This window comes from Hypoxylon fragiforme, assembly GCF_022984875.1.
Source record: "Hypoxylon fragiforme strain CBS 206.31 chromosome Unknown GGS25scaffold_6, whole genome shotgun sequence".
Taxonomy (NCBI): Eukaryota; Fungi; Ascomycota; class Sordariomycetes; order Xylariales; family Hypoxylaceae; genus Hypoxylon; species Hypoxylon fragiforme.
The window spans coordinates 96,472-122,847 of NW_026054761.1; the positions used below are offsets into that span (position 1 = coordinate 96,472).

Consider the following 26,376-nt stretch of genomic DNA (forward strand, 5'->3'; position numbering starts at 1 on the left):
TCAATATCACATATCACATAAGGTCATCATCATCATCTTTGCATTTGGCAGGGCGTTCTGTGGTGGTTACTAACTAACTAACTAACCTACCTTTGGCAAAGGGGGGTTTGGGTGGGAATTTCTTGGCGATACCATGTAGGTACCTACTGCTAACCTGGGTAGGTACTTTTTTCTCATTTATTTATTTGAATCTTTTAGAGATATATAGAGATTTCTGCCTAAAAAGGCGTCTTGTATGAGCAGGTCATTGTTTTTACAGCTGGACTGGGAATATAGACAGCAAATATCATTATCATGATCATTATGATTCATGGAAGATGCCTCGCATGTGTTGGGTGTGTTATGTTCTGTCGATTACTAAGTTGCCTAGTAGGCAGACAGGTAGGTAGCCTGAAGCTTCGAGGCCTCGTATGAGTTGATATGATCGGAGGCCTACTAACATATGCGCTCATGACCTTAATCTACATATACCTACCTACCTATATTATTGCCTAGCCATATAACTATATCTGACTGCCTAGAACAAGAGGGAGGAGACAGGGGTATGGGACTATGAGTTAGTTAGTAGGTAGGGGAGAACCAAGATATAAAGCTACAGAGGTAATGTTAAAGAGAAAATTAAGCACTAGCCAATCATATAAGAGAAGAGTACCCCTAAGCCTGCGCCGCTGGACTACCGCTGTAGGTTGGAGAAGGATTCATGTAGCATTTCAAGGTTGATTTAGAGTATTATCTACACTTTACCGCTGTGGCGAGGAGGGAAGGAGAAGGAAGGGAGAGGAAGGAAGAAGAGAGATAGAGAGAAAGAGAGAGAGGTGCCGAATCCTAGAGGAAGCGGATCCGTCGTAATGCTAGGTAGGTACTTAGGTAGCAGGTAGGGTACCCTTACGAGATAGAACGGGAATAATCATTGAGACTGATTGAGTGATATTGAGTGATATTTATGTATTATTTAAGGCTTGGTATCTATCTAAGGTATGGTACCTAAGTAACTAGTTAGTCAGCCTTACTGGAGGCGATACATGCCATATTACATGGAGGGAAACGACAACATACATAGCAAAGAAGTATCTATGATATGTACCTACATGTAGGTAGGCAAACCGGCAGGCAAACCAACAAACACAAACAAACAAACGAATAAACAATAAACAATTATGCGTATCTATTCCTGGAGGAAACACCAATGCTACTCACCTACATATCTAAATATCGTTATCAATCCATAGGCCACAGGTTAGTTAATCTGATCTGATCTCCCTCCCTCCCTCCCTTCCCCCCCTTTTTATCTTCTTCCAGCCCTACGCGCGCTCGGCCCTCCGCTGGCTTAACTCGATCCACTCTAGCCTCGGGCTAGGGTAGGGCTAGGCCTATCTTTGGCTGCGGGGAATTAGTTGACTCGAGCGGCTTCCAACTTGAGCAAGGATTAAATACATAGTAACATAACAGACCTAGTAGCATCCATGGATGCTACCTAGGAGGTTAGTTTACTCGTGGAATGGTAGGCTGCTGATACTACTGTACATAAGTACTAGGTTAGGTAGGTAGGACCTGGTAGGTATTGGATCGATACTTAATTATGTAGTGAGCTATAGTGTAGTATGGTGTGGTACACGGAACGCCGTTTTGTCAAATTTATCTATCAGTTAGGTACTGCAGAGCTGTAATAGGACCGCCTAGTTTTCAATAGTTACCTACTCCTTTTATCCTGCTTAAAAATAGGTATTTACCTACCTAACCTTCGTTGGGATATGTAGGCTAATGTAGGCAGGTAGATATTATTGAGAAGTATCTTGATTTCATTCATTCTGCATATTTCTATTTAACTACTCAGAATAGGGACGTATGCAGGTACCTGCTCCATTTTCAAGGCTACCTAATACCTACATGTTATGAGGTACATACCTCATAACAACATACATAGTAATTAGGCGGTTACCAAGGGCCGTGCCTTGAATATCTTTAACTGGTATGAGGTATTACGTGATCTTTGCTGCCATTGCTGTTGTTGGGGCGAGTTTCAATTTGTTTTACCTAGGCGAAAGTACTTCATCCTTGTACCGACTTATGTGAGAGTGAACATCTGTTCATTGGATTAAGCCTCGATCCGGGCTTGTTTTGAGAAGGGAAATGCATGCTGCGAAGATCAAATGCCAAATGCCATCCTTGGGGTATAATTCTTTCCTTTAAACGCCGTGTGGTTCCGTATGTATGATGGTAGAAAATTTCCACCTTTTCCACCTTTTCCCCCTAGTATCCACATCCACCGGCTTGATGAGATATCTTTCCCCTTCAACGATGCTGGTGGCTTGTAACGGTTGAAAGGTTGTCGTGATAGGCGAATGTATGTGTGATGTGAATAGTGGGAATATTAGAATATTAGAGCCATTCCATGACACTTCCTTGCCATATATATGGGTCTGGATGCTCCCGAACCAGGGGATCTATTTTTAAATTAGCTTCAAGGAACATTTGCCGTGGAGAGTCATGTACTCCTCAAACCTACTTCGTGTTCCGATTCGATAAGCATACTCAAAGTCAAGGACCCAATGCTCCCACCGAATCAAGTCTGGCCTGGAGCCGTATTTAAACGCGAAGTAATTTAGCTGGAAGGTTGTGAGTGAAACCGGTAACACAGAAGTTGCTAAATATACAAATATACTACCTAGGTAGGTAGTAGGTATACACATATATGTACTCACCTCTCTCACAAGCTCCTCGTAGTCAAGCAGTTCGTAGTCCCATGTGTAAAGATTGGTGACGTTGGATAGCTTGAACATGATGTCCAATCGGACAAGGGAGTTGCGCTCTGACCAAGCGTCTAGCACGTCACGTAACAGTCTACGCCATACCCTTCCGCTTTGGAACTTCATACTCTCTCCTAGTGATATCTTGATCTGGACAAACCGGAGATTTTGCAACGTTGGTTTGCTGATAAAGTCGACTAGAGACAATGGCATTAGATTGCCCATAATCCAGGGTGGGAAGCGGTCGATGACAAAAGTTTGGAGGTGAAGGTGGCTGAGTGCCTCTCTAGTGATCTGTTTACAAAGTAGTAGGATAGTGGGGGTCCGGAGAGTGATCTTGGATTGGCGTGAAATGCTAGTATTAGTAGAATGTGGGCGTAGTTCGACCCTGGCTACGGCCTTATCTCTCTGGTCGTAGTAGTCATCGTATAGACTTCGACAAGAGGGATAACTGATGGCGAAACGGTAGATGGTGTTGCGTACCTCGGGGGGGAAACTTGACAGGAAGGAATGGCGGCGTCCAATAGAGGATGAGGATGAGGATGAGGATGTGGATGTGGATGTGGAGGGGGCGAGAAATGGGGACGGGGATGGATATGGGGATGAGGATGAGAATGGGAATGGATAGGAGTACGAATATGGGCATGGATATGAACCGGGATGTTCGGTGGGGTTGTTGAACAGAAAGGCCGGAAGGGAAGCTAATGCCAATGTTCGATCGGTCTCTGAAATGTGGAGTGTTACGGGATTCGGCGACAGTATTTCGGTAAGTAGCCTCGCTCGGGCAGTAGGGTCCTTGGTTGCTTTTGCGATTTTCTTGCGGCCCCGACGTTGCATGTTCTTCCAATCGGCTAATTTCCATTGGCTTTCTATCCTGGCCGACATCATGAAAAGAAAGAATAAGATGACGAGGATAAGAATGACGATAATGCTGGCGATAATGACGATGACAGAAGATTGCTACAACCACACCTGGTTATCACGGCAAAACCAAGGGGTAGTGTAGTTCAACGTTGACAATCACAATTTTCAGCCCATTATTTTTTTTAATTCATGCCTAACCATATGTTGGCTGCCGGGTGTAAACCGAGGGCCCAATTGTGGTCGTGACAACCGTGGGGGGCTTGAGATGAGCACCAGGCTGTTGCCACTTGAGGCTGTCACTTGATTGAGGATTAAAATGTTGTCAAATACCTTATGTAGGAAGGTATCTATTGTCAAGTTTGTCAAGTTTGTCAAGTATTGTCAAGGCATGCCCCAGTTTAGCCACTAGTGACATATGTATGTAGTGTATGTAGTGTATGTATAAATATCGAGATAATTGAAATTTACAAACCGATCTTGCTTGAATATTGGTAGCTTGATGGACTTGTAGTAGCTTGTGCAGGGATGAAGAAGATCTGAGTAAGGCTGCCGAGAGGGAAAGTTGAGCAAACAACGCGTGATTTATGATACCTATCAAATTCAATATTACCATAACCGGTTTATCATGTTTACGATAAACCAGAAACTTAATTCATCTTCTTAAACGATGATAAGATGAAGCGAATGTTTCAAGTTAATTAAGGTGATTTTAATTTTTATTATTCTTTTTCTATCACTTGTACACTAGTAATGTAGTTACTACATATATGTATGTACAATACATATTAGTACTATGTATGTAGTCAACTTCACAATTGCATAACTGTTCATACATGTAGATATATATCGTACCGCACGTCACACCTCAAGCTGGGACGTTCAATGTTGGTAAAACCAATAACATCCACGTGTGCTTAAACTAGTTGACAGATGGCGGGCTGGCTCGTTTCCGAGAGGAGACACATCAGCTTTCAAGCCCGGTTGAATGGAGGAAGCATATGTACACAAATTTTATATTGGATGTTGGTATGTACTTTCAAGTTGCATCTACATTTTATTTATAGAGGCCAAGGTCTTACTTGATCTCCAAGGCTTTCAAAGTATTGGGGTCCGAGCCTTACGTGTACACATGCAATGGATAGATCTAGAAGCGCTTGAGAGTACTACTATCCATTGGATGTAGAGATATATGCCACCAGTGCTGGTATCTTATTACTACCTACTATGTAGTACTATGTATGTTAGATATGTACCTAGTAGACATCTACCATGGACTACATACATTGATGTACGTACGTAGTGGCGCTAAAAGTCTTAACAGAGCTAAATTTATCCACTAACTAAACTACTGTATTAGCTTGTGCAGCTTATTAACTAAATATATACTTAGATACCTATAAGGCCCCGATCGGAATCTTTCTTAAACTGCTTTTTACTTAAATATCCCTACTATAAAGTGGGTTTTTAGTCATAAAAGTCATTAGCTATAACATAAAAACAACACCTTACTTAAAACAGCTAAAAAGTTATTTACACAAATTTTATAAAATCCTTATAACGATTTTAAAAGCTTTTTAATAGGTATTTTTTAAATTAAGTTAAAAATTAAATTATAATAAATAAAACGTTTTTATTTTTCTTAAAAATAAGGCTTTTTTTAAAAGGCGGTTAAAAGGTAAGGTTTTACGTTAAACTCGACCTTATAAAGTGGGTTAAATATATATTATTTTTTAATAATAAACATTGCTTTTAAATAAATAAAATTCATTTAAATAGATAAAATTCTTAAAAAATTAATCAATTATTATTTAATTTTATAGCGTTTTAATGAATATTTATTTATAAAGGTAGTTATTAAATTAAATTTTATTTAATTTTATTTAAATTATTTAAATTTAAATATTACGGTTGGTAACCTTAAAGGTTAAATTCTAACTTTAAACTTTTAAAAGTTCATTAATTTTGAAAAAAAATCGCAGGGGATGAAAAAATACATTTTAAACCTATATATTTTTTATGCATTTAAATGTACTTTTTTATTTTTTAAAAGGTAATTTAAGGCTTTAATTAAAATCTTTTTTAAATTGTTTTTTACTTAAATATCTTTATTATAAAGTGGGTTTTTAGTTATAAAAGTTATTAGTTATAATATAAAAATAACATTTTACTTAAAATAGTTAAAAAGTTATTTATATAAATTCTATAAAATTCTTATAACGATTTTAAAAGCCTTTTAATAAGTATTTTTTAAATTGGGTTAAAAATTAAATTATAATAGGTAAAGCGTCTTTATTTTTCTTAAAAATAAGGCCTTTTTTAAGAAGCGGTTAAAAGGTAAAGTTTTACGTTAAACTCGACTTTATAAAGTGGGTCAAATATGCATTTTTATTTTTAAAAATAAACATTTTTTTGCATATATAAAATCTATTTAAATAGATAAAATTCTTGAAAAAGGGATTAATTATTATTTAATTTTATAGCGTTTTATTGAATATTTTTTCATTGATGTGGCTATTAAATTGAAATTTATTTAAATTTATTTGGATTATTTAAATTCGAATATTACGGACGGTAACTTTAGAGGTTTAATTCTAGCTCCAAAGGTTCAAAGGTTTATCAATTCTAAAAGAAAATTGCAGGGGATGAAAAGATACATTCTGGACCCATATATTCTTTATGTATTCGAATGTACCTCTCCACTTTCTAAGAGGCAGTTTAAGAAAGATTCCGATCGGGGCCTAAGAAAGATTCCGATCGGGGCCTAAGGCTATTTATTTCAAGTTCAAGGTTGACATCAACACTGCAGTGAATGCTGGTGTGAGAAGAACGGATTATATACAGGATTCTGTACATACACACATACATACATATATCGATGCATTATACATACTTGAAGAGGGTTGTGCGCTAAAATGTTTTAGATGTTCAATGTTGTTACTGTGTGCTGTCTTTCTTGGCGATGGGCTGTCGCGTTTTTTTTTTACCTGGGTACTAGGTAGTCTGGTAGTGTTCACCCCTAACTACTAGGTAAAAGCTTGCCCAACTTTGTTGCCCTTGTGCCCCCCCCTCTCTCCTCCCCTCAAACTCTCCATCCTCTCCGTCCTTTCCTTAATTCTTCCCTTCCCCCCCTGCTTTAAACCTGTTTTAACTCGGTTCAGCCTAGTGCGCTTCGACAAGAACAGGTAGATCGATCTTCTTTTCCCACACTCCCGCACTTCTCTCCCGCACTCCCACCAAAAGTCTTTTATCTCCCACACACCCATCACACCCATATCTGCCATTATCTGCCATATCACACTTGAATTGAGATCCGATTTCCCACCACATCCACCACCGTTTTTCTCTTCAACCACACCCGTGTGTCCCCCCCCCTGGTAGTAGCCCGGCCGAGCCTTATGATGTTGATCGTTTCGTGATATTTTCACACCCGCCACATTTTCTCCCCCTTCCCCTACCTTACCTTACCGTCTATCTGTACCTTACCTTACATATTGTATCTGCCAAACGGCCAGGGTTGACATCACATCGTGCCCATCTTAGCTTAACCAGCATCTAATCGGTTGTATTCTGGGTCCTGCCGATTCTTCCTGTCGCCTTTCGCCTTTCGTTCTTCTTTTTTGTCCTTTTTAGTCGAGAGCGGTTGTAGTTTTCTTTTTGCTTTCTTCTTTTTTTTTCTCTCGTCATGTCCGCCTTGGGCCAGGCTGGGTCAAGTTCCCATACCCATCCGGGCCTGACCTTTCCTCACGTCAACGGACTCAGACGTAACTATCAATCCTCACACTCGTCTACGCCGCCGAAACCATCTCCGACGCCACAGCACCAATCTCCATACCAGTCTACACAATACACTCCTCAACAACCTCCACAAGCCGCTTATCCGCAACATCTCTTTCAGAGTACCACTCCTTCCCCCGTACCTAATGTTGCCAGCATATCGAGCCTGCCAAATGGAAACTCGAGGCATACTCCCGTTCAGGCTGTCCAGCATGCCCAAGCTGCTGTGCAGGCCGCCCGCCAACATGGACATCAGCAGCAGCACCCACATCCGCATCCGCATTCACACCAGCACCAGCATCAACACCAGCATCAACACCAACGGACTAGCCAGCAACGACCCATGCAACCCCAGCCAGTCCCGTCTCCCTCATTGGCTTATCTCCAACAGGCCATGAATCAGCCCGTTCAGCCCGTTCAGCCGGTCCCGCAACCGGTCCAACAGATACCACATACGCAATCTATGCCGCAACAGATCCAGCCGGTCCAGTCGCAACCGGTCCAACAAGTCCAACAAGTCCAACCAACTCAACCAGTCCAGCCGAATGACAATAACCTAATATCCCCAAACCCCCCGCACATTCAGCCTCATCCACAATCTCACACCCAGGCTCATCAACAAGCACATCAACAACCGCACCCTCAGCCTCTTCCTCAAATCCATCAACAACCGCCGCCAACTTTGCAGCCTCAGCCGACTACACAACCGCAGAGCCAACCGCCGCCAGCACCTCGGCCCGAAACAAGCCTCCCATCCCAGGAAACGCAGCATCACGATGACATGGACATGGATAGTCAGGCGGAGTCTGGAGAGGGAGATAGCCACATTTCGCCTAAGCTGCTCGAAGGTACCCCCTTTGTGCCGAGGACACCCATGGGTCAGATGATGTCAGCCCCGGCCGAAGGAGGTAGTTTTCCCAGCTTGGACGCTGTTCACAAGCACGTGCTGGCATATTGTACGTCAGTTGGGTATGCCGTAGTTATTGGACGGTCCAAAAAGACTGTCCCAGGCTTAAAGAAAGTACTCTTCGTATGTGACCGCGCAGGCAAACCTCCCAGCCGAGTCAGCCCAGAAAACAGGAAACGGAAGACATCTTCCCGCAAGTGTAATTGCCAGTTTGGATTCTTCGCCATTGAACAAAGGACGCAGTGGACGATTCGATATCGTCCAGACCATACTCATCTCCATCACAACCATGGCCCGAGCGAGAGCCCACTTCTGCACCCAGCCGCGAGGAAGTTGGACAGTGAAATGGTTGCTGCCGTTAAAAATTTAAAGGAGTCTGGTAAGTCGGGCAAGTCTTTGACTTGGATCATTGATGGACATGATATTAACTATTTTAGGCATTGGCGTCACTCAAACTCTAGAGATTCTGCAACAGCAGAACCCTCATGTCCCCCTTCTCCCCAGGGATATCTACAACGCGAGGGCTGCGATAAATCGAAACCCACAAAAGGTTGAAGCCGGCATTGCTGAATCGCGGCCGGCAATATATAGCAAGCCAGCCCCGTCTGCCGAAGAACGAATACGATCAGACCTTAGACGGGAGCTAGCCCGAACCAAGGAAGAATTGGCGAAGGTCAAGGATGATTCGAAAAAGGAACTAGACGAATTAAAGGAGAAGATACGCGAGAAAGATAAAATCATTGAAAAATTTGAGATGTTTATCGACATATGCAACCAACGGGTTATGGTGCAGAGGGAGAGACTGAGCGACACAGGAGAGGGCAATGGCGGACCAGGGACATCCAGTAACTAAAGAGGTCTACGATATGCATATCTCAAAATGGCTTCAAAATCAAGACATGTACGGTCCGGGTCTGGATTATTTAGGAGGGAGCATAGGCGTCTCGAGGATTACGACTGGAATTGATGGCATACGGCGGGGTTTGGAGTTCTATGGGATTGTGGCTACTAGGGAGGGATACAGTTGGACGCCAACTTTGCATATAACTTGATGCTTTGGTAGGCAGGAATGGGCAAGGCCTACTTGGGTATGGCAACGGAAAAAATAGACATTGGGGCTCATTATACGGATCGCTACTATTCTTTACTCTATTGCCATGGCTTTATACTGTGTACCACGAACAACTTAGACCTACCCGTCCCTTGAATGACTAAAATGCATGGTGTATGACTGGAGCTTGATTCTACAAGGTCTAGTTTTTTGGTAAGCACCTAACTATCTATCTACACAAGTAAAGAAGAACGTAAAGCGAGGAGAGACCACCTGGGCATGTAAATGCAATGTCTTCGAGGTAGCCTCGGGGGGAAACGCTCTCCGTACCTGATTTCTACTACATCATCATTCCTCTCTAAATACTACGTTTAGGTAGGTTGCTTTGTAGAGCGGTTATCCCATATCATTCTTGTATAGGGCTATTAGTAGCGAAAACTAGTAATATGGATATCTACATACCAGACTATGAAGCCCGTCTACTGGCTAGACTTTTGAATACGTACTGCTATGTACATGCCTATATGTTATATGTAGGTACTAGGTAGGAGGCCGTTGACTGCCAGGCAGGTATGTAACCTTAAACTCACAAGTTATGTACATGTGTAGTTTATTAAAGCTCTTGGACGTCATACGCGATGTCCGCAGCGTGTCAGGGATTAAAACCTTAAACATAGCTATGTTGATAACTAAGTTACATATGTAACTTAGTTATTGCTACTTTCATATTTCGTTAGAAATGAATATGCAACTTACAGAGTTATGTATCTAAGTATATTAATCATTATCTGTAACAAGTGAAACAGGGGCTGTGGAGATTACAAAGTACAAGTTGGGATGTCTCAGGGGTTCCAGGAACCGTTTTGGGGGGACTGTGGATATGTAGAAGTGGACCGAGTGATCGTGGCAGCCCTGGAAGCCTGCAATGTGCCCCGCGACAGAAACAAGTTGCCCAATCAGGGCCCACAGTGATTAGATAGGTCAGTGACTACTCCCATCTGCATTAACTAGTACTTACCTAACCTAGTACTACTAAGTAGATTCAAGCAAGTAGGTAGCTACCTTAGGCGCGACACCGTTGGCGTTCTTCGCGTAAAACGAGTAAAAAATGACCAATAACCGGTAACAACTTTTTTTTTGTATGTACGGAGTTACTATACTATTACCACAGTACCACTAGTTAGTTACTCCTTGACCACTCACTTCATTCATACAACCTTGAACCTACCTTTGCTAAATCGCCAATAAGTAAACGGGATCAACGACGATACAATACAGATTGGGCAATACCGCAAAGACTAAATCATACATGGTCTCACGCTCTTTTCGCCTTTGTGCTTTTTGATACAACCTATCTAATTCACTTAGATCTCTCTTTCCTATTAAGAAGCTCTTGCTTCTTCTGACTTCTAGCTCGGAATTTTCCCCTATTATAGTAAGAAATACCCCTAACTGATGATACCGACCAATTCTTTAGAATTTTGATCAAGCCTTCAACCTCTTGTTGCCACGATGGAGGCCGTGGCCCCCCCTTTAGGCCCGCAAAGCCCTGGCGCAAACGGCCTGTCGCCTTCGTCCTTTATCGCAATAGACCCAAATTTGGTGGTAGAGTATTTGGCCTCTGTCGTCACTATTGCGCTGGGTGCTACCCGTAATGAGCTTGAGAGACCCGACAACCTTCTTTCCAAAGACAACCATGCCGATACGATCCAGAGGTGCAGTCGCTTTGCGACCGATGCCCATGTGGTTCTGTACGTTCAGAAGGACGTTAAGCCAGCTGATACTGTCGCGGATGATTCGGTTGATAGTGGTATATTCACCCTTACAGCGTCCGTAACCAAAACATTTTTGCTAATATTACTGCTTTAGTCCCTGTGTCGTACACATACACTATTACATCCGAGATAGCTTCCTCGCCAACGACCATAGCCTATCTTGCACTGCTTAAACGTGCTCAAGCGATCGACCCTTCACTCCCACTATCCTCCCAAATCCAGATACAAACCTTGCCTGGTACGGCATCGCTGGCTAATCTGGTTAGCGAGCAAGGTCCGACCGCTTCCCCTTTTGAGATACTTCATTCTATTCTGCATAATGCGCTGGCGCCATATTTTGATGCCAATACCAAGGTCTCGCAAGCAACAAACGGGTCTAGGAACCGGGCGGATGTGGATGCGAAGACGGGCATTCCTGTGACCAAGAAACGAATGACGGAGCTCGAACTGAGTTTGCTTCACCTCCAACAGAATGTCGAGATACCGGAACTCTCTCTCTCGTTTCATCCGGTGGTCCAAGGGGCGTTGGAAGATGCCACTACGCGTAGTACGCGACCGACTATGGACTTGATACCTCCTCACCTTCTCTCAGACAGTACCTTCATGAATAACCTACAGTCCACGGTAAATAGTTGGATTAAATCAATACAGACTATCACGAAACTTACGCGAGACCCTGTGACGAGGACAGCGACGCAGGAAATCAACTTCTGGTTGTCCATGGAGTCTGCGCTAGAAGGGATTGAGGCCCAGCTGAGAAGCGAGGGCGTCATGTTGACTTTGGAGATATTGAAGCATGCGAAACGTTTCCAGGCCACTGTCAGTTTTACTGCCGACACTGGATTGAAGGAAGCTATGGAGATGGTGCAGAAGTACAATCAACTTATGCGAGACTTCCCCCTTGACGAATTATTGTCTGCCACTTCGTTGCCCAAGATTCAGGACGCTATTGGCCAAATCTTCAGTCATATGAACAAGAAGATGAGATTTAGCAATTATCCCATTGCACGAACTTTGCACTTGGTTGAAGCTATCTCGGCAGATCTCGAGGAGGTTATGCATCGTCTACTCCCAGGCTCTGAGCTTGTCGACCTTGACTACAAGGACTTCAAGAATCTTATGACTACTGCTGATGAGATATTCAAGTCTTGGGATGCCCAGATCAAGGAATTCACGAACATTGCTCGAGAGACGACACGTAGAAGACAAGAGAGATTCATCCCAATCAAGGTTAACCCGAAGCATAGCGAGTTGCAAGCTCGACTTAAGTATATCGATACCTTTCGGGATAATCACGAGCAGTTGCAAAGAACCATTGTTAATGTCCTCGGCCCGAGGGCGACTGTAAATGGTGCCAGCGAGGAGACGGCAACAAACGGAGTTGCTCTCGTCGAAGAGATGGGTGATGTAGATGCCGTCGAGGAAGTTCGACAGGCCTGGGAGGCTTTGAAGCATGTGGACTTACTCGACGTTTCCCCCGAAGGTACTCAGAGATGGGTCAAGGCGGAAAATACATACAACGAACGTACTTCACGGGTGGAAAACTCAATCATCGCCAGACTCCGTGATCGCCTTGCCACCGCGAAAAATGCGAATGAGATGTTCCGCGTTTTCTCTCAGTTCAACGCCCTCTTTGTGCGACCAAAGATTCGGGGTGCCATCGCCGAATATCAAAACCAGCTCATTGACAATGTGAAGCAGGCTATTTCTGGACTCCACGAGCGATTCAAGCAGCAGTATGGCCACTCTGAAGCTCATGCCATGGCTCAACTCCATGATCTGCCACCAGTCTCTGGCGCTATCATTTGGGCACGCCAGATTGAGCGGCAATTGGATAATTATATGAAGAAAGTTGAAGACATCCTTGGCTCGGACTGGGCCCTTCATACTGAGGGTCAAAAGCTTCAAACTGAGAGTGAGCTGTTCAGAAAGAAACTCAATACGCAAATGATCTATAAAGCCTGGATTGAGGATGTTCAACGCAAACAAATAAATATATCTGGCCGCCTCTTTAATATCAACAAGGTCAGAGCTGCCAACAACGCCCTGGACCTCTCGGTAAACTTTGATGCCCAGATCATCGCATTATTCAAAGAGACCCGTAACCTTGGCTGGCAAAACTTCAACGTCCCTCACGCCGTAAGTAATGTCGCGAAGGAGGCCAAGAGAGTGTACCCATACGCCGTTAGCTTGATGGAAAGTGTGAGAACATTTGCGCAGACAACCCGACAGATATCGGAATTGCCCGAAGTCTCCATTCTATTAAGCGGTTACCAGAATGATGTTCATGTTCTGATTGCCAAGGGCATTCCTTTGAAATGGGAAACTTTTGTCAACACCTGGGACTCGTATCAGAAACCATCACTTGCTAATGGCAGCCTTGACCATACACTTACTCGTGGTGGTGAAACCAAGCACGTTCTCTTTGTCCGAGAATTTGCTGCGGCCGCTTCCCTCCTCCAAACGAAAACCGTCACACTTGCAAACATACACCTAAATGTCCAAAAGGCCCTGGCAGAACTAGCAACTTGCCCATACGAAGCATCTGAGTTTGCAGCTCGTCTGCAGACAATCCAAGCGGCGGTTGATCAACTGAATTTGGAGCAATACGTGAATCTTGGGTTTTGGGTGGAGAGGATGAACGAACGAATCAAGTTAACTCTACTTACCCGTCTTCAGCGTGCTGTATCGACGTGGATCGAAGCCTTCGAGGACGATACACCCATTGAACGGCTTGAGAGTAGCCGAAGAAAGCAGTTAGCCCCATCAGGGGAAGCGCTTAAGTCGGACGCACCTGTCATGAGACATTTGATCCACGAAATTACCATGAGGAACCAAGTCATCTACCTTGATCCACCTCTCGAGTTTGCGAGAGCTAGCTGGTTCTTGCACCTGCATAACTGGATTGGTATTGTCTGTAATCTTCCCAAAATCAAGGCCTCTAGATACCAGATGAGCTTGACCTTGAGTACTGTTGTTCACGAGGAAGCTCGCTTCAATGACTTACCCAGCGACTGTACTGATATACTTGGAAGAGTCTATACCTCTGTCGAGACGAAGCTGCAAGCTATCAGCGAGTATGTTAACAAGTGGTTGCAATTTCAATCGCTCTGGGATCTACAATCTGAACAGGTCTACGAACTTCTGGGTGACGAGCTTCCCAAATGGCTTCAGTTATTACAAGAGATTCGAAAGTCTCGTGCAACTTTTGACACCACCGAAGTTAGCCGTTCGTTTGGTCATATCACCATTGACTACGAGCAAGTGCAAATGAAAGTCAATTCCAAGTATGATCAATGGCAACAGGAGATATTGGCGAAATTTGCTGCACGGCTTGGCAATCGTATGAGAGAAGTCAATGCAGAGATTGAGAAGTCTCGGAGGGACTTGGAAGGGCAAAGTCTCGAAGCCACTTCCACTGCGCAAGCAGTCCAGTTCATCACCATAGTCCAAAGCTGCAAGCGCAAAGTCAAGGCCTGGGCCCCTGAAGTTGAGACTTTCCGTCAGGGCCAGTCTACACTTCTCCGAAATCGATATAGTTTTCCGAACGACTGGGTAGATGTCCAACAAGTTGACTCAACATGGGAGGCCCTTAACGAGCTGTTGAATAGGAAGGCGAAGATCGTTCAGGACCAGACTGACGCCCTGAAGGCCAAAATAGTGGCAGAGGATAAAGTGGTAATGGATAAGATATCGGAGATCGCTACGCAGTGGAACGATGAAAAGCCCGTTTCAGGAACGATTGCCCCTGACATCGCGTCTGCGACCCTCAGTTCTTTCGAAACGCGCATTACAAAGTTGCAAGAAGAGTCTGATATGGTATCAAAAGCCAAGGAAGCGCTTGACCTTCCTGCGAGCCCCGAATCTTCTCTTTCCATCATATTGGAGGAAGTACACGACTTCAAGTCTGTTTGGTCAGGCTTGTCAACGATATGGAAGAGCTTAAATGAGCTCCGCGAGACTTTATGGGGCAGTGTTCAGCCTAGGAAGATTCGCAGTAGCATTGATAGCCTCATCAAGATGACTAAAGATATGCCCAGCAGGATGCGACAGTATGCCGCTTTTGAGCATATTCAAAATATCCTGCGACAACTTTTGAAGGTGAATACTTTGCTAGGTGACCTGAAATCAGAAGCGATTCGAGATCGACACTGGACAAAAATATGGAAGGAAATCAAGCCCGGGCGGCGATATTCGCCGGTGTCTATGACACTTGGAGATGTCTGGGACCTTAACCTAGTCGCCACTGAAGTCATTGTCAGAGATATCATCACTCAAGCTCAGGGTGAGATGGCATTGGAGGAGTTCTTGAAACAAGTGAAAGAGACCTGGAATAGTTACCAGCTGGATCTTGTGCCGTATCAGACCAAGTGCCGTCTCATCCGTGGTTGGGATGATCTTTTTGCGAAATGTAGCGAGAATCTAAATTCACTACAGGCCATGAAGCACTCGCCTTACTACAAAGAGTTTGAAGAGGAAGCCTCATCTTGGGAAGACAAGCTCAACCGTGTTCATGTATTATTCGACGTGTGGATCGATGTTCAACGCCAATGGGTATATCTAGAAGGTGTTTTTACCGGAAATGCTGATATCAAGCATCTTCTACCTATTGAATCCTCAAGGTTCCAGAACATCAACAGCGAATTTATGGCCGTTATGAAAAAGGTTTACAAGCAGCCAATGGTCATGGATGTTTTGGGGATTACCGGAGTCCAGAAGTCTCTAGAACGCCTTGCCGAGTTGCTCAACAAGATACAGAAGGCTCTTGGTGAATACCTCGAAAAGGAGAGAGTGTCGTTCCCACGTTTTTATTTCGTCGGCGACGAGGACCTTCTTGAAATGATCGGTAATAGCAATGATACTCTACGCATTGCTAAGCACTTCAAGAAGATGTTCGCCGGGTTAAATGGGCTAGTCATGGATGACGAATCAGTTATCTCAGGCTTTACATCTAAAGAAGATGAGGTTGTGCGCCTCAAGAAAGAGATTTCACTCGCAAAGGTTCCTAAGATCAATGATTGGTTGGCTTTGTTGGAGAATGGCATGAAGGCTACACTGGCTGAGCTTCTTGCTGAAGCCGTCGAGGCATACACACCTATATTTGAGTCGGGTGAGATTGACCCAAATGCGCTGAATGATTTCATGAGCGGATTTCCCAGTCAGATCGTGGTGCTTGCTACCCAAGTGGCCTGGACGACAGCAGTCGAGCTCTCGTTAAATAACGGGGGTTCTACGCTACAATCTCTCTTTGAGCGAGAAGTTCAGGTACTTCGGCTTCTCGCTGAGACAGTCCTCGGCGACTTAGAGGTGATTCAGAGGAAGAAATGCGAGGCTCTCATCACGGAATGCGTTCATCAGCGAGATGTGATTGAAAAACTCGTGAAACTCAATGCCACTACACCAACTCACTATATGTGGCTATTGCAAATGCGATACGTCTACGCACCCGAAGGAGACTACTTGCAGCGTCTTCAAATCAAGATGGCAAATGCAAAGCTCGCCTATGGCTTCGAATATCTGGGTGTTCCCGACAGGCTGGTCCGAACTCCCCTCACCGATCGTTGCTTCGGTACACTTACTCAAGCTCTCTGCCAACGACTTGGTGGTTCTCCATATGGACCTGCTGGTACCGGAAAGACCGAGTCTGTCAAAGCTCTTGGTGTGCAACTGGGTCGCTTCACTCTAGTATTTTGCTGTGACGATACTTTCGATTTCCAAGCCATGGGCCGAATTTTCCTTGGTATCTGCCAAGTCGGTGCCTGGGGTTGTTTCGATGAATTCAATCGTTTGGAGGAGAGAATTTTATCAGCAGTCTCACAGCAGATTCAAAATATCCAACTTGGTCTTAAACAAGGCATGGAGGATGACAAGGCCCAAATCGAATTGGTCGGCCGCCAGCTTCATGTAAATGCCAACACGGGAATATTTATCACGATGAACCCCGGTTATGCCGGTCGTTCCAACTTGCCTGACAACCTGAAGAAGCTGTTCCGTAGCGTCGCTATGTCAAAGCCGGATAAGGAACTCATCGCCGAAGTCATGCTTTACTCTCAAGGCTTCAACCAGGCCAAACAGCTTTCAAAGCAAACCGTCCCGTTCTTCGATCAGTGTTCCGCAAGACTGTCTAAGCAGGCACATTATGACTTTGGTCTTCGTGCTCTGAAGAGTGTGCTTGTTAGCTCGGGTGGCCTCAAACGTGCCCGGCTCACAAACAGCGACGGTAATATTGGTGCCGAGGAAGTTGTTGAACCTGAAATCATTGTGCAGAGTGTTCGGGAAACTATTGCACCTAAGCTAATTCGAAATGATGTCGATGTCATGATGGCTATTGAATCGGACTGCTTCCCAGGTGTTCAGTATGTCCCAGCCAATCTAGCAAAACTTGAGGACGCTATTCGTCGTCTAGCATCAGAAAGACACCTCGTAGTCAACGATATCTGGATGACTAAGGTCCTTCAGCTCTACCAGATCCAAAAGATTCACCACGGTGTCATGATGGTGGGTAATTCGGGGACCGGCAAATCTGCTGCATGGAGGCTCCTCCTAGATGCGCTCCAGCAAGTTGAGGGAGTCGAAGGCGTCTCTCATGTCATTGACTCGAAAGTCATGTCAAAAGAGGCACTGTACGGAAACCTGGACTCAACCACCAGAGAATGGACTGATGGTCTATTTACGAGCATATTACGAAAGATTGTGGATAATCTCCGTGGTGAGGATTCTAAACGTCACTGGATTGTATTTGATGGTGATGTCGACCCCGAATGGGTAGAGAACTTGAACAGTGTCCTCGATGACAACAAATTACTCACTCTGCCTAACGGTGAGCGTCTCAACTTACCAGCAAATGTCCGAATCATGTTCGAAGTCGAGACTTTGAAGTATGCCACACTGGCAACTGTCAGTCGATGTGGTATGGTCTGGTTTAGCGAAGACACTGTCACCTCAAGCATGATGGTCACCAATTACCTAGAGACTCTCAGAACTGTGGCATTCGAAGATCTGGATGAAGATGCTGCTGCCGCTGGCCAAAGCCCCGCGAAGGCTCTTCAAATTCAAAGCCAAGTTGCCGATCTGCTGAATGCTTACTTAACCACGGATGACTTCATTCTCGCGGCCCTCAAGCAGGCTGAATCTTATAATCATATCATGGAGTTCACCGTCGCTCGTGTCCTCACTACTCTATTCTCTCTGCTGAACAAGTCAGTCCGAGATATAATCGAATATAATGCAGCCCATGTTGATTTCCTTCTGGATCCCGAGCAGATCGAAGCATATGTTTCTAAGAAGCTATTGCTCGCTTTAGTCTGGGCTCTAACCGGCGATTGCCCTCTCGGAGACCGAAAACTGTTTGGAGACAATGTTGGCGCTCTTGCAAGCTTTGGATCGCCGCCTCTTGATGGTAACTGCTCTCTCATCGACTTTGATGCCACCTTACCTAGGGCCGAGTGGACTCCGTGGCAGAATTCAGTTCCTACAATTGAGGTTAATACACACTCCATCACACAAACCGATGTTGTTATTCCCACCTTGGATACTGTTCGTCACGAAGATGTGCTCTACTCTTGGCTCGCAGAACATAAGCCGCTTTTGCTCTGCGGCCCACCCGGTTCTGGTAAAACAATGACCTTATTCAGTGCGCTTCGAAAGCTGCCAAATATGGAAGTCGTCGGCCTCAATTTCTCTAGTGCAACCACACCCGATCTTCTCATTAAGACATTTGAGCAGTATTGCGAGTACAAAAAGACACTTAATGGCGTGATGCTCTCACCAACCCAAATTGGGCGATGGCTCGTCATCTTTTGTGACGAAATCAATTTGCCGGCACCGGACAAATATGGTACTCAACGAGCTATTTCATTCCTTCGTCAGCTAGTAGAGCACAATGGCTTCTGGCGGACATCTGATAAGTCTTGGGTTACCCTTGATCGGATCCAATTCGTTGGCGCTTGTAACCCCCCAACGGATGCCGGCCGTACTCCCATGGGCGCCAGGTTCCTCAGACACGCCCCTCTCATCATGGTTGACTATCCAGGCGAGCTATCCCTACTTCAGATCTATGGCACCTTCAACTCTGCTGTTCTCAAGGTCATTCCGGCGCTTCGCGGATACTCCGAGCCGCTCACTCAAGCGATGGTTCGGTTTTACTTGGAGTCTCAACAACGCTTTACACCTAAAATCCAGCCTCATTATGTCTACAGTCCTCGTGAGTTGACGAGGTGGGTACGTGGTGTATATGAAGCGATTCGTCCATTGGAAACACTCTCTGTCGATGGATTGATCCGTATCTGGGCACATGAGGCGCTGCGACTCTTCCAGGATCGTTTAGTCGCTGAAGACGAGCGAAAGTGGACCGACGACGCTGTGCGAAGAATTGCATTGGACTTATTCCCTACGATTGAGGAGGATAAGGCATTGGGCGGTCCAATCCTGTTCTCTAATTGGCTCTCGAAGAATTACGTCCCTGTTGACCGAGAACAGTTACGAGACTTCGTCAAAGCTCGTCTCAAGACTTTCTGTGAAGAGGAGGTTGATGTACCGCTCATTCTATTTAACGACGTCCTTGAGCACGTGCTCCGTATCGACCGTGTCTTCAGACAGCCACAGGGACACTTAATCTTGATCGGTGTAAGTGGAAGTGGAAAGACAACACTTTCAAGATTTGTTGCTTGGATGAACGGCCTCAAAGTTTTTCAGATCAAGGTTCACGGAAACTACTCTGCCGAGGACTTTGACGATGATCTTCGCGAAGTTCTGCGCCGGTGCGGTTGTAAGGGCGAAAAGATGTGCTTCATCATGGATGAATCCAATGTCCTCGATTCGGGATTCCTAGAGCGAATGAACACACTCCTTGCCAACGCCGAAGTCCCTGGTCTGTTCGAAGGGGATGATTTTGCTTCCTTGATGACAGCCTGCAAAGAAGGTGCACAACGGCAAGGCTTGCTGCTAGACTCCCAAGAAGAACTCTATAAGTGGTTCACCCAGCAGATTGTCAAGAATTTGCACGTTGTCTTCACTATGAATCCGCCCGAGGACGGATTATCCTCAAAGGCTGCTACCAGTCCTGCCCTGTTCAATCGTTGCGTACTCAACTGGTTTGGTGATTGGTCTGATCAGGCTCTGTTCCAGGTTGCCAACGAACTGACCCATTCCATTGATCTCGACAAGCCTGGTTTCGTAGCCCCTGACACTATTCCAGTCGCTTATCGTGGCCTTAGCTTGCCTCCCGCCCACAGAGAAACTATCGTGAACTCGATGGTCTACATCCATTATTCTCTACAGCGTTTCAATACCAAACTTCAGAAGCAACAAGGCAAGATCACGTTCCTTACGCCCCGCCACTTCCTTGACTTTGTTGCGCAATATGTCAAGCTATATGATGAAAAGCGAGAAGACTTGGAGGAACAGCAACGTCACTTGAACGTCGGCTTGGATAAATTGAGAGACACTGTCGAGAAAGTTCGTGATCTCAGGGCCAGTTTAGCCGAAAAGAAGACTCAACTCGAAGCGAAGGATGCTGAAGCTAACGAGAAGTTGCAACGCATGGTGGCTGATCAACGAGAGGCTGAACAGCGCAAGAATACATCCCTCGAGATTCAGGCGGCGCTCGAAATACAAGAAAAGGAGGTCGCATCCCGCAAAGAGGTCGTCTTGAATGATCTCGCCAGAGCCGAGCCCGCCGTCGAAGAAGCCAAAGCTAGCGTTAGCAACATCAAACGACAACACTTGACTGAAGTTCGGTCTATGGGTTCGCCACCCCAGGGTGTCCGCCTTGCAATGGAGTCAGTATGCGCCTTGTTAGGTCACAAGATCAACGACTGGAAGGGTGTCCAAGCTGTGGTACGTCGGGATGATTTCATCGCGAGCATTGTCAACTTCGACAACGAAAAGATGATGACGAAGTCTCTTCGAACCCTCATGCGTACCAAGTTCTTGAACGACAAAGACTTTACATACGACAAGGTAAACCGTGCCAGCAAGGCTTGCGGTCCCTTAGTGCAATGGGTGGAGGCGCAAGTTAATTATTCCGAAATCCTTGACCGTGTTGGCCCCCTACGAGATGAGGTGGACCAACTTGAGGAGCAGGCCCTGCAGACAAAGGCTGAAGCAAAGGCTGTTGAAAACACTATCACAAGCCTAGAGCAGAGTATTGCGACCTACAAGACTGAATACGCAGCTCTCATTAGTGAAACCCAGGCGATTAAGGCCGAGATGTCTCGTGTTCAATTCAAGGTAGACCGAAGTGTCAGACTTCTTGATAGTCTCTCTTCAGAACGTACTCGTTGGGAAGATGGAAGCAAGTCATTCGAAACACAAATCAGCACTTTGGTGGGAGACGTTCTTGTGGCCGCGGCTTTCTTAGCTTACAGTGGTCTTTACGACCAGACCTTCCGAAAGTCGATGATGGAAGATTGGTTACATCAGCTACATCTTTCTGGGATCAACTTCAAGACCCCCAATCCTGTCACGGAATCCTTATCCACTGCCGATGAGCGTCTTAGTTGGCAAGAGAATACCCTACCAGTTGATGATCTATGCACAGAGAACGCTATCATTCTCAAGCGATTCAACCGTTACCCATTAATCATCGACCCCTCGGGCAGAGTTACTGAATTCTTACAGCGCGAATGCAAAGATCGCCGTCTTACTGTCACAAGTTTCCTAGACGACTCCTTCACTAAGCAACTGGAAAGTTCGCTCAGATTCGGCAATCCGATTCTTATCCAGGACGCCGAGCATCTAGATCCTATCCTAAATCATGTCCTCAACAAGGAGTACCAGAGAACCGGTGGTCGTGTGCTCATCCAACTTGGCAAACAACAAATAGATTTCTCGCCTGCGTTTAAGATCTACTTGTCCACCAGAGATCCCTCTGCCACATTTCCCCCGGATATCTGCAGTCGAACTACCTTTGTCAACTTCACCGTCACACAAAGCAGTCTTCAAACTCAGTCCCTTAATGATGTACTGAAATCTGAGAGACCAGATGTTGACGAAAGAAGATCAAATCTCATCAAACTTCAGGGTGAATTCAAGGTTCATCTTCGGCAGCTCGAAAAGCGTCTCTTACAGGCGCTCAATGAGTCTCGTGGTAATATTCTTGACGATGACCATGTTATCGAGACCCTCGAGACCCTCAAGACCGAAGCCGCCGAAATCACGGCTAAGATGAGCAATACAGAAGGTGTCATGGCCGAAGTTGAAGAGATTACTTTGCAGTACAGCATCATTGCGCGATCCTGCAGTGCTGTTTTCGCTGTCCTCGAGCAACTTCATTATCTCAATCACTTCTATCAATTCTCACTGCAGTATTTCCTCGACATATTCCATTCTGTTCTTCACGGCAATAAGAACCTAGCAGGTGTGAAAGACTTCAACGCTCGCCGAGATGTCATTATCAAAGATCTATTCGTAACTACCTTCAAGAGGACTTCCCTAGGCCTATTGCAGAAGGACCGAATTACGCTGGCCATGCTCCTCACCCAGGCTTCTCCTTACAAGATGGACAAGAGTCTAATCGATGTCATTCTCGACGATCGTATCGAGGGCAAGGACCTCTCCACCGAGACTGATGCTAAGGATGAGACGTTTGCCCAGGCTAGGAAGCTCGGCGCCTTGAAGGACAAGCTCGACCAAGTTCCATCTGACGCATGGGACAAATTCTTCACGGAAGAATTTGCGGAGAACTTTGTTCCCCAAATCTGGGACTCAACCACTGAACCATTCGACCAAGGTCTATTCTCATTATTGTTGGTCAAACTATTCCGTCTTGATCGTTTTGTTCCGACTGCAGAGCGATTTGTAACTTCGGTCTTTGGGACCGACTTGTTTGACATTGTGGATGATCTCAAAGAGACTATCAGCCAAGTTCCTTCCACTCGCCCTGTTTCACTTGTTTCAAGCCCTGGGTTCGATGCAAGTTACAAGGTAGACAATCTGGTAGAGAGAACGCGTGTCCGGTGCACCAACATTGCTATGGGATCAAACGAAAGTCTCGCCAGCGCCGACAAGGCCATTGCGAACGCAGCACAGGTTGGTTCCTGGGTGCTAATCAAGAACGTCCACCTTGCGCCAACATGGTTGCAGTCTCTAGAAAAGCGCATGGAGTCTCTCAACCCACACTCGGATTTCAGACTATTCTTATCCATGGAGGCCAGCCTTAAGATTCCCGTGAATCTTCTTCGGGCATCTCGGGTGCTCATGTACGAACAACCAGCTGGTGTACGAGCCAACATGAAGGATTCGATGACGTCTCTTTCTGACCGGGCCACCAAGAGCCCGGTGGAGCGGTCCAGGTTGTATCTACTTCTCTCTTTCCTACATGCTGTGGTTCAGGAACGTCTACGATACGCACCCAACCTAGGGTGGAAGGGCTTCTGGGAATTCAATGACAGTGATGTAAGTTGATGCTCCTTCCCGTGGTAATATGATGCATGATGACTGACTTCTCGCAGTATGAGTGCTCCGCCTTCATAATCGACACATGGGTGGAGTCGGTGGCACAAAGCCGCACAAACATCAACCCGCAAAACATCCCGTGGGAAATTATTCGTTACCTGGTTCGCGAGACGTATGGCGGCAAGATCGATGACGAAGGTGATTACAACCGTCTTACAGAATTGGTCGATCAAGCCCTCACGCCATCTGCCTACGATATTGGACACAAACTAGTCGAAGGGACTGAGAAAGACGGAGAGGAAGCATGCCTTGTGGTACCATCTGGCACGTCACTGCCAGATTTCATGGCATGGATTCAGAAACTGCCGGAACGTGAGCCTCCAACTTACCTGGGTCTACCGGCCAACGCAGAGAAACTGCTTCTGGTTGGGCTGGGTAGAAGCCTGATCGGGAACGTGAAGAAGGTGACTGAGTTGTTGGATGAGGGAGAGCAGCTGGTGGCGGATGAGGTTTGAGGCGGCTGTTGTCGGAAACTGTACCTATGTTTGTCCCCTCGGGATGTTTGGTTCGTCCTTCTTCTCTGCATGCTTCGTTGAGATTACAGCCTTTCATACCCCTTGATACCCACCCCCACCCCCTTAGCACACCAATTCAGATTGTTGTTCGCCGTTCATTGTGGAACAGTTAGTTGACTGCGTGTGAGCTACATTAGGCACGCAAATAGAAATCAAATTAAGCAAATAATATACCTAGATTACCCATTATTACCTTGCTGTTACCCGTCTGCTGGTGCTCGGGACTAGATGGGATGAGTCAATACTAAATAGTGTGTGTGTACCGTGCTGCATAGCTATGTGTATGTAAAGGGCAGTTTGACGGATACTGACATCATGTGGTACCCGTTATAGGGAGGCAGAGTCGTATTTTACTATGTGCTAAGGTTAGCGGCTCCCGCTATGTGCTGTGCTCTACCGTACGGCGTACTACACGTAGGTACATATAGATGCAAGTCCCGAACGTCCAATCAGATAGGTTGTATTTCAAAGCGTTGGAATCTAGTAGCTGATCCAAGGCGTTGGGGTGGGAAAGGAGGATGTTTGTCCTACTTTATCTGCCTATGAGTCTATGTATGTGTGTATCGGTAGGATGGATTCATACGGACCGGATGAGAATTCCGTTCACGAGGGTGGCAGATCGCATATATACATGTACCGACATGAATGGGATAATTTGAATACATATGTAGTTAGTTAGATCAATGCAATAAAAGCGTAGTACAATAACAATACATTGACGACTCATGACAAGTTACCTAAACTTTAAACCTTGGAAGAAAGATCAATTGTTGAACTGGAAGGAACGATTTTTTTCCATCTTATCTTGCGACATATTTCCAAGGTTTCAAGCCTTAAGAAGTAGTGGCACGTACCACGGTAGCCCCCTCCGACGTCTGCACCATGCAAGGAGATGGAACCTAGATAAAAAAGCTTGGCCCTGGAGAAAAGAGGATCCGCCAATTCCAGGCATGTAACCTAAGTAGGTACGTATGAGGTCAGCGAGCACATAAATTGGAGTTTTATCGATCCGGTTTCGCCTATGTGGGTTCGGCATGGAAGGATTTCTATTTGATATGTATGTAACTACATCTGTACATAACGTTGTGTAGGACCTGTAGGTACCTACTAGGTAGTAGTATGTTAGGTACGATTACATGTAAAAAGTCAGTGATCAGTTGACTGAGGACTCTAAAGCAAACTACATACATACATACATGCATGTACCTAACTAACCTAGACCTACATGAACTCCATTCGCTTACGGCTATGTGCAGTGCAGTTGACAAACTTGAGAAGCGTCGGGGCCTCGATCTAGTTACTAGTAATTTACTACATAGTACGGCATAGTACATACCTAGGTTAGTAATATGATAGTCTGAATACATACATAGTAGGAAATAGAAGGAAAAAGTGGGAAAGGAGGAAAAGAGGAAAAGAGGAAAAGAGGAAAAAAGGAAAAGAGGAAAAAAGGAAAAGAGCCAAACTAGGTAAAGGAGCAACCAAAGGGCTGGAACCAGAAACAACATTAAGATGCACCTAGACCGCTACATAGACGGCATTGCATAGGATCGCATAGTATCACCTAATCAGATGACCATGGTGCGTGCCGGATGTCCACCGAATTATATCTGCTATGTAGTTACTATGTAACTTAATGTAAGGTTGCGTGATGTTGGAAATGCATCGAAAATGCAGACCGCTTTCCGAAATGCTATGCTACAGTAGCTACTATGTACTTAAATAGTATGTACCAAACTACCTTGGGTTAGTACCAAGGGTAGATTCCCAGAATCGACCAATCGCCGGGTGGAGATTACAAAAAGATCTTGTTGAAACTTGGAGTGAAAAAAAGGTTAACCCTGGTCGTATTACCGTATTACCAAATCTAATCTCAAGTTGAGCCAATGAAAGGCAGTTTAATGATAATCCGCTTAATCCTCATTCATCCGGCACGCCGACCGTCGGGATGGAGCCCTTTATCTTTAGTTAACTATTCAGAACTGGCAGATCCCATGCTGGTCCATGCTAGTCTCATGCTAGCTGATGTTAGACTAGGCTGCTAGATAGGGAATCTAGTAAACTAGGCCCCGTTAGCTTCTTAGGGGGGGGCATCAGGGAAAGGAAGGAAGCGAAGGGGGGGGACAGCCTAGACAGGTACAGACCTGATCACCTAACAGTCCTAGCTAAACAGTCCTAAAGGCTAACAGTAGAGCCATCCATAGGTACTGTAATACAAACCATACACCACCCCCTTCCCATGTGGCATTTTCTCAATTCTAACCTTGAAACATCCATCCCACCACAC

General features: G+C 45.4%; 5 protein-coding genes across 5 annotated transcripts; 2 read left to right on the forward strand and 3 right to left on the reverse strand.

The window, feature by feature from the left end:
- Positions 1-1,781: 1,781 nt before the first annotated feature.
- Positions 1,782-4,341, reverse strand: GGS25DRAFT_493367 (uncharacterized protein). The gene is made up of 3 exons (XM_049261248.1): positions 2,703-4,341; positions 2,507-2,606; positions 1,782-2,444 (listed from the first exon to the last, which is right to left on the reverse strand). The coding sequence occupies exons 1-3, from the start codon at positions 3,633-3,635 to the stop codon at positions 2,380-2,382; spliced, it is 1,098 nt and encodes a 365-aa protein (XP_049115228.1). The 5' UTR covers positions 3,636-4,341; the 3' UTR covers positions 1,782-2,379.
- GGS25DRAFT_493368 (uncharacterized protein) lies at positions 3,773-4,341 on the reverse strand. The gene has a single exon (XM_049261249.1). The coding sequence runs from the start codon at positions 4,222-4,224 to the stop codon at positions 3,943-3,945; it is 282 nt and encodes a 93-aa protein (XP_049115229.1). The 5' UTR covers positions 4,225-4,341; the 3' UTR covers positions 3,773-3,942.
- A 4,308-nt stretch (positions 4,342-8,649) lies between these two features.
- On the forward strand, positions 8,650-9,530 carry GGS25DRAFT_493370 (uncharacterized protein). The gene has a single exon (XM_049261250.1). It carries the CDS (start codon positions 8,705-8,707, stop codon positions 9,143-9,145), a length of 441 nt encoding a protein of 146 aa, XP_049115230.1. The 5' UTR covers positions 8,650-8,704; the 3' UTR covers positions 9,146-9,530.
- Positions 9,531-10,855: 1,325 nt separating this feature from the next.
- Positions 10,856-24,029, forward strand: GGS25DRAFT_522350 (cytoplasmic dynein heavy chain; the record flags this gene model as incomplete). The annotated part of the gene is made up of 4 exons (XM_049264217.1): positions 10,856-11,153; positions 11,213-19,743; positions 19,813-23,514; positions 23,571-24,029. The coding sequence occupies 4 exons, from the start codon at positions 10,856-10,858 to the stop codon at positions 24,027-24,029; spliced, it is 12,990 nt and encodes a 4,329-aa protein (XP_049115231.1).
- A 1,061-nt stretch (positions 24,030-25,090) lies between these two features.
- On the reverse strand, positions 25,091-25,770 carry GGS25DRAFT_307978 (uncharacterized protein). Its single transcript, XM_049257703.1, has one exon. It carries the CDS (start codon positions 25,595-25,597, stop codon positions 25,136-25,138), a length of 462 nt encoding a protein of 153 aa, XP_049115232.1. The 5' UTR covers positions 25,598-25,770; the 3' UTR covers positions 25,091-25,135.
- Between the last annotated feature and the right edge of the window lie 606 nt (positions 25,771-26,376).